The sequence below is a fragment of the Drosophila mojavensis genome, unplaced genomic scaffold, assembly GCF_018153725.1.
Source record: "Drosophila mojavensis isolate 15081-1352.22 unplaced genomic scaffold, ASM1815372v1 contig_231, whole genome shotgun sequence".
Lineage (NCBI taxonomy): Eukaryota > Metazoa > Arthropoda > Insecta > Diptera > Drosophilidae > Drosophila > Drosophila mojavensis.
The window spans coordinates 8,473,096-8,487,401 of NW_025318772.1; the positions used below are offsets into that span (position 1 = coordinate 8,473,096).

General features: G+C 36.9%; 1 protein-coding gene across 8 annotated transcripts in view; it reads left to right on the forward strand.

Moving 5' to 3' along the window:
* Positions 1-13,258, forward strand: part of LOC6575351 (microtubule-associated protein tau) — a 28,714-nt gene extending 15,456 nt beyond the window's left edge. For 2 of the 8 annotated variants that reach the window (XM_044008099.1, XM_044008100.1), the window contains 7 exons: positions 3,382-3,425; positions 5,973-6,162; positions 6,227-6,429; positions 7,757-7,942; positions 9,196-9,213; positions 9,632-9,790; positions 11,110-11,997. In XM_044008099.1, coding sequence (XP_043864034.1) covers positions 3,382-3,425; positions 5,973-6,162; positions 6,227-6,429; positions 7,757-7,942; positions 9,196-9,213; positions 9,632-9,790; positions 11,110-11,211 — 902 coding nt within the window. In that variant the 3' untranslated portion in view covers positions 11,212-11,997. Of the gene's footprint in view, positions 1-2,230; positions 3,267-3,381; positions 3,426-5,972; positions 6,163-6,226; positions 6,430-7,756; positions 7,943-9,195; positions 9,214-9,631; positions 9,791-11,109; positions 11,998-13,180 lie in introns of those variants that run through there. The other 6 variants (XM_032727958.2, XM_032727956.2, XM_044008101.1 and 3 more) reach the window with 6 other exon arrangements.
* Positions 13,259-14,306: the final 1,048 nt, after the last annotated feature.

Sequence of the window (14,306 nt, forward strand, 5' to 3'; positions counted from 1 at the left end):
TGACGGAGCCACCTCCAAAGTTTGTCCTTGAAAAAAACATAGGATCCTTCCTCAAATCATGCTAATAAGTATCAAACCCATCAGGACCATCCAGGCTAAACTTCTTCCCATCAGAAAATACGACCTGTTAGGGTAAAAATTTATAAATATACTGTAAGCCAAAAGACGATGATTCAAACGCGCGTATGTCAGATCGGTCGCAGTATGTCCATCGGCAAAACCAAGTCGAGCAACCTTGTGGCGACTTAGCAACATGGATGCTTTGGTCAGTTTAGACCTATTTATGATTCCTGAGCTCTTAAGTACTCGCCAAACAGTCATCGCTGACATAGATTCGGCCACATGTGCGGCCAAAGCTATACAAGCGGCTGGGTTGTTGCTGGCTTTCTTAATAATTTTGCCTTTATCGTGCGCAATTAGTAACGGTTTTCACCCAGTACGTCTTCTTGATCCTTATTCTTCGGGGTTATCCAAAAAAATTTTAATTACACTTTGACTTTTTTTTCAAAATTCGTAAAATACTCGAAATAGACTCTCCTGACTCGAAAAGTGAGAAAATACGGTCCTTTTCATAATAAGATAATTGTTTTCCAAGCGGCATCTCTTAAAAACTATCGAAATTTACTTAATTACAATGTCTGTAAAGCCAAAAGTCTGTTCCGCACTTAATAAATTCAAATTTGCGACAGTGGGCTATAATTATGATACACAAAAATGCAAGCAAAAATGCTAGCACAGAGCAAAAGTTAACGGTTCTTTCTTAGTTTTCCATAAATTGAACTAAAATTTTGATCAAATCTACTGAACATGCTCCAGTCTATAATGTGCTGTAAAATTTATTTTTAAAAAACCTTAAAAATTTTGTTACAACGGGCTCAAAGTTTAAGTTGCAGGGTGGGCTATAATTATGATAAGCACTGTAGTTAAGTACATAATATAATTTTGAATTGATCTACAACATTTTTGAATCTGAATAGAATTATGTTTGCAAGAAATTCATTTATTCTTCTCAAATATGTAATTCCTACACTGAAAATACGAATTTAAAAATTTTAATTTGCGGTTTTATATAGACTCTTCTGAAATTTTATATTTTAAATACCAATTCTCACCTTTTAGGAAAACCAATAATAGGGTCCATTCTTTTTCTTTTTGGAAAATTATTTTACTCGAATTTTAGCTGTTATAAATAAAAAGGACGATCACAGCAAATAAATACGAAATTGTATTTCTACTCAAAAATAGAAAATTAATTTTAAATCAAATTAATATTAAATTTAATATTAAGTTTCTCATTTATTTGCCGTAATATTATACTCTATAAAATTAGCACATATGGTCTGAAGAAAAATGCAAAAAATCTGTCTAATCAGGGTCCATTAACTATTGTTAATTAAAAAATCTTGCTTTCATTCACCTACTCTACATTAATTTTGCAAACCTGAGAATTGAATGGGATTTGCCGAAATCGAGTTGAATTTGGCGCGATTTGGTAGCTGAGAACCGTTTTCGATAGTTCAATAGATATGATTAATATTCGTAGACAATATCGGGCTGACCTTGGGCAACCCGCCTGTAACTGTAAGTGGGGCTGTGGCACGCCACTGAGAGGCCGTGGGGACAGACATGTCGCAACAAATTTGTGTTGGCAACCGAAACCGAGAAGAAACCCTTTTTGGCAAGCCTAAGCGAAACAAAATCAAACAACAATTTGGCCAATGGCGCATTGACTGGAGCGCGGTCTTAGAATTGTCGAACTTTTTTTGGGCTTCATTTTTTGTTGTTGAATCAATAAGCGACAGCCGAACGATTTGGGTCACATTGCAGGCAGCCAGCGCTGGCTCATGACAAATGTGCCATAGAGGTAACCCAAAGCAGCGCCAAATACCAAAACAATAAACTGTAAACAAATGCAAGGAAGGCAGCCATCAAAATCGAGAGCTCCACTCGATACAGGCTATTGAAAGCGCAGACAGATAGACAGACAGACGCCCACCCCCACATGGCCATTAGCACACACGTATGCAAATGATGTGTGTTGCTATTGCTATTGCCATTGCTATTGCTTCTACTCCCGCTCCCGCTCCCGCTCCTGCTCCTGCTCCTGCTCCTGCTCCTGCTCACACTCCTTGCCTGCTGGCAGCAACAGCCAGTTGGGTATTGGATTACACGACACTTGCACATTTCTGCACCAGCACCGCAGGCGTCAGGTTCGCTCCAGCTGAGCTGTCTCCAGTTACACGAAATGTACAAGCCAACCGCTGCAGTCGAGCAGCCGGAGCAAGTTGCTCCCGCCAAGCAGCTGGCCAGCTCCTATGTGGAGCAGCCGAGTCCCGGCTACACAGACACCGAACGCTACATGGGGCCGCGTGTGGTCAATCCCAATTATGCTCAAGTCGACTATAGCCGGCCCAGAGTCAATGAGCGCACCACCAACAGCAACAGCACCACCAACAGCAACAGCACCACCAACAGCAACAGCAACACCAACAACGGCAACAATAGAAACATCAACAACGAGTTTGTACGATCCAATTCCACCTTTGCTTTACCTGCGCAGATGCGTTCCGTTGCTGGCCCGCCGCAGCCACGCCCACCCTTTGCCGGCGCACGGCCCATGGGGCCACGTCCACCGCTGCCGCCCAACATGGCGGGCAGACCGATGCCGCCGCCATTGCGTCCGACGGACAGCAAGAACAATCTGCTGATGGGCCCGCCGCAGCAGCAGCCGCCGCTCAATATGCGCCCGGGCATGCCGCCCGCCCGGCTGCCCAATCCGAGCGGACCTCTGAGCCCGCCCGGAACGCAGGCTGGGCCCAGACCACCGGGTGGCTTTCCATGGTCGGGGCAAGGGCCCATGCAGCGACCGCCACAGAATATGACGCGTCCGCCGCCCACGTTCGCCAGGCCCATGCCCGGGCAGCCGCTGCAGGCGCCCTTTCGACCGCAGCTCTACAACCAGCAGCAGCAACAGCAGCAACAGCAGCAACAGCAGCAGCAGCAGCAACAGCCGCAGCAGATGCAGCAGCTGCCACAACAGATGCAGCCACAGCAGCAGGTGCAGCATCAGCAGCCCCAGCAGCAGCCACGCCCACCTTCGGCCAGCAGCTTACACAACGAGGATGACGATGACGTCATCATGGGTCAGGCCCAGACCCCCATCAAGAGCCAGAGCATGAGGCCCGATCCCATGGGCTCGCCGCTGCTGGAGGAGACGGAGCCACCATTCGATGTCACGCCAACATCGCTGCGCGGTCACAGTAAGAGCTCAACTCAATGTGGGCGTGTCGCCTAATGAAGCCATTTCCCCTCGAAAAAAATTGATAGACTGAAAAACTTGATTTCAATTTCATTAACTGAGTTTCTATTTGGTCTTTGCAGAGGGTGACAATGACAGCGGCGTGGATGAGTCCACTCAGGAGAAGGTGAGTTTCCGGCACGAAAAGCCAAGCAAGCCACGACTACCCAATGCTCGCTCGGAGTAGAAAAAACTGGCAATGTGAGACTAATGTTTCAGTGACTCAGTTCTAAAAGTTTTTTTTGGGGAAATTCAAGTTTTTCCTATTTTTCGAAGCTTTGCATAGGACAGGGAATATTAGCATTATAATCAACCGACCAATATACCATTATATTATTTATATATAGCTATATATTCAATCATTTACTTTTTCCCAACAGTTTTCCAATTTTCTTTTCATTTTGTAGCCAAATCCATAGACTCCCTATCATATAACTTGAGCATGCATCTTAGAAAACGGGTTATTCTTCAGTTTCAGAGCTCTTGGTCTTTTGTAGAGTTTATCAAAATTTTGGTGTGTTGCTCTTAATTGAGAGGAAATTAACTGACTGCAAATTAATTTAATTCCGTTGACCACCAAGCGTGTCTCTCACAGCGCCTACAACTATTGGTACCCTAACCGCTTGATCCGTTACAAATCGGGCATATTGGTGATCGTAAACAAGTCTTGATTGTGTTTCATATTAGACTCGAGAATTGAGGCAGTCTAGCTCAGTCCTTATATTTACCTTAATGTCGATTCTGTAAGCTATAATAACTACAGCATTAAAGGTCCAGTAGTTACTGCTTTAGGACAGGCACAGATCGTACTTTCATACTTATTCCTTCCAAAAAGAAAAATTTGATAAGTTTTATACAAATTTGAGTCGATAAAATTTGAGTTGATAAAAATATATACAAAATTTGTTATATGTACATATATAAAATCTTCCATAACTTCAGCTATAGCCTAGAGTATTCCATATTCACCTACCCACCACTCAAGCTTCATCTTCATCAAAGTGAAACTAATATTTTCTTGTTCTCAATATCGTTATGTTCACAAATCATAAATATCTGTAAATGGCTGCAAATGCCGCCTGCACCGCGACCTCTGTGGCTCTGTGGCTCCGTGGCACGCTCCATTAGTCAGCGCCAGCAGCAGCTGCTGTTCATCCAAAGTTCTCGCTCTGACAGCGCTCAGAGTTCAGATCAAGTTTTAGCTTTACGGACGGCAGTTCGACGCAACGGCATAAGCCAGATTTTGTCTTAAACTATATATCTACTATATATATATAAGTGATATTTACAATATATATTCCTATAGATATAGTTCTTTATATGTGTATATATGTGTGAGTGTGTGTCATTTGTGAGACGCTCCGAAACTTTTACATGTGCGCAGTGTTGAAAGGCACAAAACTTAATACAGTCAAACTACACTAAAGCCAACAGACCTCAGATTTGTGAAGACTTCAACCTCTTTCAAGGTATGGACTGCATATCGCGTAGCTCTATACAGTGATAGTCTATACGATATATAAATATGTGGGCTTCAAAATATAACAATAAACAAAATTGAACTCTTTCTGAAAATATTAGATCTGGTAGGCAAAGAAAGAGAAAGAGAGAGAGGCCTTTGATTGATTGACCTTATACAGTACTTTATATAATAGTATACTAAAGTACATATACTGCATATACGAGTTGTACAATCTTTTTAGTATATATTGTTGTTTAGTATAAGTTATAAATCACTTTACTATATTTTTACTAGCTTTATCTCTTTGCCTTCTGCGCCCACCTTCCTGTAGCCTTGACTCTATTGCATTTCTAATTGGCATTACTTCAGCGATTCACTTTATTATATTCCACTATATATCCCGCAGTAACTGAACACGATTATCATAAACAAATATATAATTATGCATAATTTAGCTATTGAGTTAACATACCAAGTACACCCCTTTAGACCACACCCAAACGAACTCACCTTCTCTAACTTCTCAAGCCCAATCTCAACAAATTGTTTATTAAGACTCTTCACATACCTTATAAAAGAGTGAAGTATAACAAATCTACAAGTCTCTTTTTCCATTTCATAGCATTGTCAATACAAATCAGTTCGTTGTAGCCAACTTTCACTGTACACCAAATTGCCAAATGTAATGCGATTTATGTGTGCCAAGTTGATAAAGTCGAAACACGGCAAGTTTTTTTTTTTTTTTTTTTTTTTTTTTTTTTTTGGTTAGTCATATTCCTACATATTTCGTGATTGGGGCTCGAGTTGGAGCTGGGGGGATTGTCTCTATAAATACCTCGCAAATAAAATATGTTCATTCATATGCAAAGCGCAAAGAGCAAAGTTTTGGCCGTGGAGGCCGCGACAATCGATAAAACAATGGGAATCCTGTCGTGCTGGCCACGGTCCCAGCTGGCTGCGCTCTCTCTATGGAGACTCAGAGTCATAAATGGCATAGAGCCGTATAAACCTAGTTATTGGCGGTCGTAAATATTTGACCGAGAAATTCCGACGTACTGAAGCAAAAGGCTCGACAACATGCATTTGATTGTGCTGGCAGATGCCAGCTATCTGATTGTAAAGCTTTAGCCCATTGTCCAACAGAGTGAGACCTGACTGTACCGACACCGTGCTTTTTCTTGTTCTCTCTCTCCCCCCTCCCGCCACACACAGGATCGCAACGGACCGAATTCGCCCAGTTCACCGGTCAAGACGCCCACATCGAGCTCCTCGAAGCCGGACAAGACGGGCACATCGCGCCCACCGAGTGCCACGCCCTCTAACAAATCGGCATCCAAGTCGCGCAGCGCCTCAAAGAATCGCTTGCTGCTCAAGACCCCTGAGCCGGAGCCACCCAAGAAAGGTTAGTAGTTAGACCGCAATCTATACTAGGGTATAGGCTCAATTGCCATCCAATCTGTCCTCAGTTCCAATGAACAAGATACAGGTCGGTCATGCACCATCGCCCAATCTGAAGGCGGTACGCTCCAAAATCGGCTCGTTGGACAATGCCACCTATAAGCCCGGCGGCGGCAACGTCAAAATCGAGTCGAAGAAAATTGAGATCAAAGCTGGACCACGCATCGAAGCCAAGAATGACAAATATATGCCCAAGGGTGGAGAGAAGAAGGTAAGTCCTAATTGGTCTAAAATTTAGTATGGGTGTCTCTCTGAAAGATTGGTTAAGGTTTTATCTGATGCAAAATATACCCTGTACCTATGACATGTGTGTTAGATATTGGGAAGTATTCCAATGGAGTGTGTTACTATAGCAAAGTGAAATTTATAGAAATATTTAGATATTATATATATTATTATATATTTAGGTAAATCCGTTTCAATCATGTATAAATATCTACTCTACTCTCAATAACTCAGAATCTTGACGACGTAGAAGCCACAAATTTTTTAATGTAGAGTGATTTCTCACTCTACACATTTCAATATCCATCTATAATTGAAGAAGAGAAAAGCTAGTATAAAAACATTTAGTAAATTTTCTTCCAATAAAATAGATGATAATATCTCTGTAACTTAGAGACTGTCTACATATATGAAATCTAGTTGTTTTAATAGATAAGACCTACTCGCCGGATGTATTTTCTTCCACAACAACGTGACTTTTGTAAAGGCTACGCCTTACCTCTATTCAGTTTGCTTACAGCAACTCGCTCTATACACCCACATATACGGACTTGGACTCGGACCCAAGCCTTTAAATTTAGTGTGTGGTGACCTTACTCTAAAAGATAACGCATTTTTTTTTTTAATTGGAGAATAGATTAGATTTACTTAGCTACGTGGAACTCTAAATTGATTCTATGATAAATCAAGGTCATTAAGGTCTCATAATAAAGTTATGTAGTTTTGTACTTCCTCTCGTCTACATTATTGGTAGCAAAAACGAGCCTTTAGCAAGGTACAGGGTATACGCCTAGTCAGTCCACTACGTACAAACGCACTTTTAGTTCTATTCACCGTAGTTGCAATCGGTGGAAGACAACAACAACAAAGCATTAATATGAACATCAACTATTTTGATAGAAATTCAATTTCACGGTCGACTTGCGATTCAAGATATAGTCTGTATATATATTTATATCTAACTGTATATTTGTCATGCAATCATTTCGGTTTCTAGTAGGAAATGCAAATTACGAATAAATCGAGGCACTTAGCAGCATAATTTTCTAGCCATATGTAGAATATCTCTCAATATATAAACGCTATTTACATATACCATATACAACATACCATATACAAACTGAATCTGATAAGTCGAATTTCAAGCTGAGCGCGTGCATTGACATTGACTAAGCAGCAACTGTTTAAATCGAAGTAGTTTTAACTTTTTAACCATATTCTATATATCTATCTGTATCTGTATCGAACCACCAAATCAACACCAAATGCAAAAAAAATAAATAAAACAAAAAAAAAACGACAACAATTTGTAGATAGTTACAACAAAGTTGCAGTGGAACGCCAAGTCAAAGATTGGCTCGCTGGACAATGCGTCCTATAAGCCGGGCGGCGGCGACAAAAAGATCGAGTCGCTCAAGATGGACTTCAAGGACAAGGCCAAGCCGAAGGTCGGCTCCAAGGACAACGTGAAGTATCAGCCCGGCGGAGGCGATATTAAGGTAAGCCGAGAAGCACTTGAAGCAACATTTTCTTTATTTATTCTTTATTTCGATTCGAAATCGGAGTCTTGACTCTGATTGGGACTTTTGTATATTTATGATTTATCTACTCTCCCAAGCAGTTAAGTATTTTAGTTTTTGGTGTCTTAGAAGTTGACTTTAACTGGCATGGTGGCATGTGGGGCATGTTGGGCATGCGGGAAACGGGGCACGGGGCATGGGGGAGCATGTTTATGCAATCTAGTTACTTTTGGCATGCTCTCGACTCGCTCACCAACACATCTATCTATCCAAATATGAAAACTCTATCAAAATCCGCAGAGCTATTCGTACAAGAAATACCCCAACGACATTGTCTTTGGCGAGGGCTCCAAAATAGTTAGCCATCGTTGTTTGATGGACAATGCGCGTCTGGATGACAATTTGTATAATGCAGACGAATAACATTGGGTGTAGCTGGGTACGTAACGCTAAGCACTATCCAAAATCATCATCTAACCCCCACCTGGGTGACTCCATTGTTACTAAAGCTTTGTAACTTTGTAAATCCAATGGCAGTTCCGGTCCTAGTTTTGGAGTTATATAGAAAAAGAAACAGCTTTATGTACACTCAGAGAAAAATCTATTGGTATACTGTTACAATTGGCTTATAATAGACATTTATTGCCTCAATCTGTATGAGCGTGTGTAGGGTCAGGGTTGAATGTTTTTGTTTTAATTTTAAAGAGCTGTCCAAAATATCAGACTAAATATTGAACGCTACGAAGCTTGATTACCCGCGGGCCGCGGCCATAATACTTCAGCAACATATTGCTTACATATGTAATTATCTGGCAATATCTTTAAACATTTTTTCTAGCTATACTTTTTAGCTATACTTCTTAGAATTACTTTCTACCGATACATTTGTTGGTAAGAAAAGAGCTTATACTCTACAATGAAAAATATACATTCTAGGCGTCATACTTGAACTAAAAAATAAATTTGAATACGATATTTCTAAAGGAAATTTTAAAAGCCACAAAATTTAACAACTAAAATATTTTAAACAATTTTTTGGAAATTGGAATACATATTTTCTCTGAGTGGTATTTGTTGTATATAATCAGATATATGAATTTTGTTATTTAATTTATTCAACTGGATTTTGTTTTCACTAACCCATTGAAGTTACAAAAAATTTCTTGAATACAAATCTTTTTTTATTATGTTTAATAATTAACAAATGTTCACAAAAAATACAAAAAATCCAGGATAACAATACGAAGGATGTAAGTAACTTGAAATTATTTTAAATGTATATCAACAAATGTATTATAAAAACCGAGTTTTTCACTAGTTTTGTCTATACATCAATTTTGAATTATTTAGTATTTTCATTTTTAGTATTTTATGTACTTTTGGTATTTGGTATTTTTAGTATTTAAATCACTTGATCACACTTTCTTGAAGAATTCCTTTAGAACACCAATATAGAAAATGTTCTCCCTGTAAATATTGTTCATGTTATTTGATGTATCAAAGAGAAAATTCAAAAATTGCAGTTAACTAAGAACAATAATTGGTCCGAAAATCGAAAATGTATATATTTACAAATGTATATAATGGAATGATTTACTCTATACAATGTAATCGTTGCTAATGAATTTTGTGTGCATTTTTGTTGGTGGCTTTGACACTACATTTCAGATCCAATCGCAAAAAATAGAAATTAAGGCACAAAGCAAAGTTGGATCTTTGGATAATGTTAAGCACAAGCCCGGTGGCGGTGAGAAGAAGATATTCGATGATAAGGATTATTTGAAAAATGTTGAACACTCTGTTGCACTGACAACACCACCAACACAGGTAAAAAGAAAAGCGATCAAAGAATCAAATCATATTAAGAAATCATCGAAGTAGTTTCCAAATAACAATTTGTAGTTCATTTTGGTTATCATTTTTCAGTTTTCTCAAATCTAATTTGTAATTTGCAGTTGATTTCATTTCCAACAATTCATCAATACATCTAGACATCTAGACATCATTACATCAATTTGTGAATGTCATCCCATTTTGTGTTTAGCTCAAGAAATTCATTTTTTAATTGCAATTTTCATTTCATTTTTAAATGGCATACGATCAAGCAATATCTGAGAGAAAAAGCACTGCAAACCTATATATCTAAAACAAAAAAAAAAAAAAAAAAAAAAAAACAGCACTCACTAAGGCTTACGAAACACCCAAAAAATACTACAAAAACTAAAGCTCGAACTAACTTGGATTTCACTTCACCTCTAACAAATTAATCGAATAAGCATCTGATTAGCTCCGATTTGATTTATATATACAACATATAAATACTAAAAGTATTTTCGTAGCACAATCAGTATATCATATATATACATATAGTGGGTGTATTCTTTTCATAATTTGTTATCTGTATATTTTTATTAATATTTTAAGTTAGTTTTTTATAGTTTTGCATTTAAAAATGAATTTCTTTCAAACTCAAAACTGAGATGCATTAACAAAGAAATTGAATATCGTTAACTAAATTTTCTAAAAACAAACAGCAAAACGTTCTTCATATTCATGATATGTATTAAACGAAAGAAGTGTAGATCATTGCAGTCGGGCGTCATCGACTGCAGAATACTCGTTCACGAAGTAAAAGGAAAACAGTTTAGCTTTAATTTAGTAGTAGTTCGCAATGCCTTCAAAATAATTTTTCATTAATCTATAGAGCTGATCACTCAGTTGTTCACTTTGTTCTCAGGCTGTAAGCCTCGAAAACAATATCGTTTATTCCGATGTGCCGCGCCCCATTTGATTTACTATATAGCCCAAAAATTTTTAACTGAAGTATATATATGATTACATAATCCAAATACATCGAGCTTCCATAATTTTAATCATAAGTTAGACTATCAACCGAGTGTTCTTCGCTAATCAGCTAAGCATATGGAAACTGTCCGAAAGCCCATATACACCGTAAGTTCGTGAACGAGTATATAACATCAAGAAGAAGAAAAACGTGCTCGAAGGCGTGTTCAACATTTTTTTCCACACATTCACTTCTCTTTCTTTCTCTCTTTCTCGCCCTCTCGCTCTCGCTCTCACTCGAAATTCGAATTTCGAAATCGAATATCGAAACTCGCGTCTCTTGTTTCATCTGGAATTTGTAGTTTGCGGCGCAGGGTCGCTTGGTTGCGACCATTCATCTAGAATTCGGTCTTTGTAACTCTGACTGTGTGTGTAACGATATATTTGAATCGCTTTTTAAGTAAACTTATTACCAACAACAAATATTTTAGAACAATAATCGAAAACAACACAAGAAATATACTACCTAGCTGTACCTAAAATACGAAAACAGGTTTAAAACTATAAATAACAAAAGTTAGCTCAAATCTTAAACAAAAACAAAAGAAAATCTCGATTGAGTTTGCAAGAGTTTCTATTTTAAATTTTGTATATACCCTATAATACAGTCTATAACACAAAGCAAATTTCGGCTAGCTGAAATTGGTTTATGCTCTTTCCAAAAGATTTTCATTTTTGGCAAGCGTATAATGAATACCAAAGAAAATACCTAACACTCGTAAGAGAAGTTTTGTTAACATAACTTAAGAAATACCAACAAAGAGTATTATTTATGGCAAGAGTCAAGAATCTTTTTTATACTATGTAGAATAGTACAAATGTTTTATTAAACAAAAGATATATATAACGGAGTTACTGAAACCTAGACTATATAGCTATATATGCTCAATCTATATATGTGTGTATTATGTATTATATCTGATGATTGTGAAAGTCTGCCCAGCATTTAAAAATTACAAGCCAAAAATAACAACAAAACGTGCAAAATGCTTTTGCTCTCTCGACTCCCTCATCAAATACACTCAATGAAAAAAATACGAATTTATTTGGGTTCGGCTTTAACTCACATACATAAGATTGAATATTTATATTTTATTATTAATAATATTTATTTAATTTTCATTTCAATTTATTATAGGAATATGTGTATACATTTTATTAGTCTTAGTCATCAAAAAGTGCATTAAATTTAAAAAAAAAAAAAAAAAATTAAAGAAACAGTATACTCGTACAACAGAAATATTACGTCCATTAAATGATGCGATTTTATGCTATAAAAATATACTTTCGTATAACTCTCACGATTAAAGTCCTGTAAGTTATTTGCGTGTCGAGTTGAACAATTTTATATTTTAACAGTGCTGTGATAGATCAAAGATAATATAAACTCCAACATTAAGAGCGTTCCAAGCAATTGAGCAGTTTTCAAAATCGAATGGAATTTTAGCAATGAAAGTAGCTCAAACTATACATATGACAATTAGCAACACCAATAGAACTTAGTGCATTTTCGCATTTTTGAACTCAATAACAAACAAATTTCTATTGCGATATTTCACTTTCAGCGACTCAAACAAAGTTGCTCAAAGCACTCAAATAAATTGATCATAGGAAGCAACCAGAATAGTGCAAGAAGCAGAATGTAATACGAGAAAGCTTTCTTATATATTTACCATAATAAACGAGAGCAACAACAAAGCTCATAAAAATGTGCTAGGAGAGCTTCATTCCTATTGGAAGCGCTTTTGGCTGTGGCGAAAGCTTAGATTTCTCTCTCGTTGATCCGTGATTATTGGCTTAACTTACAACTTCTATTCATTCTAAATATTAGCTTTTTGCAGCTTTTCGTTATAGGCCCAACGCCCTTTCTATTACTCAATAGCCACACGAAAAAAGTCCCGTTTTCGCCATGCGAGCATGCGCATGTAGGAGTGGTGCATAGATAAGTACATCAGCTGCAGCGCTCTGATTTTTACTGCTGTACTAATTACTCACTTCCGTCAATGGCTTAGCGGAAGCTATGAGCGAATTCTGTTCCATATGTTATGCTCTGTTGTGTGACGTCACTCAGCTTGAAGTTTATATTGTCTTTGGATAGACTAATCGTACCAAACCAAACCGTACCATACTGAAACGAAACGAACCGAACCAAAATGAACCTGAATTCGATCCACCCAAGGCCCAACATGTTAAGGTGTCCCGGTGATTCATATGGAAATTGCTTGGTGTGCTCGTTTATCATAATCCTTTGTTTGCCCTTACATTTTATACTGTTCCTTTTTCTTCACCTTGATTTTGTTTCTCTTTGTTTCTTATTAAGTTTTAATTTCATGCGATTATTTAAATGCGTTTATATTTTTATCTTGAACGCAGAGTCCACAACCATCCATGACGGCTTCAACAAGCGGCGCTGATGAAAATTTAAATCAACAAAGCTAAATCCAGTCCAAACAAAAATTTCAAAAACAATGCATGTTGAGCTAAAGTTATTATTTCGTTTAAAACTGAATTTGAAAAAAAAAACTATGCAAACAAAAATTTGACAAAAATTAATTTTAAGCAAGTTACACAAAAAAGAAAATCAAATATATGAAAAATATATATGCAATAATTAATACACTATACGAGAATTTACTATGAAATTTGATAAAAAACGATTGTGCAAGCACACACACACACACCCCCACATCCACTTACTCAGTTGCAGCGTATTAAAACAAAGAAGAAGCAGATAAAGTATATGATTAGTTGATCTATGCACTATTTATCAATTTAGATACCAAGGCAAATGCATAAACTATATAAAACAAAAAGAAATACAGTATATATATATATATATATTTCATATACTGCAAATGAGCACACAATATATATACAAACATATATATATATATATACGATTATTAACTGTGTGCTTTACGTGTAGTTAAAAGTGTTGAAGACAAAACAAAACTAAAATGAAATCATAAACAATAAAGAAACCCCATTTCAATACTTGAACTTCATATTAAATAATATACATATATATATATATATATATATATATATATATATAACAAAATTTTATAATTTGTAACTTAATGATTAGTCAAACAAAAAAATGCATCATTCTCACAATTTATTTACACTTTCCCAGTTTTACGAAAAATGTAAAAAAAAAAAAAATCAAATTTCAAACGTAATAAAAACAAAACTTTTTTCATTAAAAAAAAAAGAGGAAAAAATACATATATATCTGAAAAAGAACTTGGCGTTTTGTTTGCACTTAGTATCTTTCAATTCTGGCAGATAATTTGGATATATATATAGCTATTTACGTATGTATGCAATGCAACGACCACGCCCACGCCGCAAGCGTATCAAATGCTACACAGACACACACGACGCACGTATCAAACCACATTTGGATCGCATTGGTAAAAATGAGAGAAAAAAACTGAAACAAATTGAATTGAAACTCTAAACAAAGTAAATTGTAAGTTTCTATTTTAGTTATTGA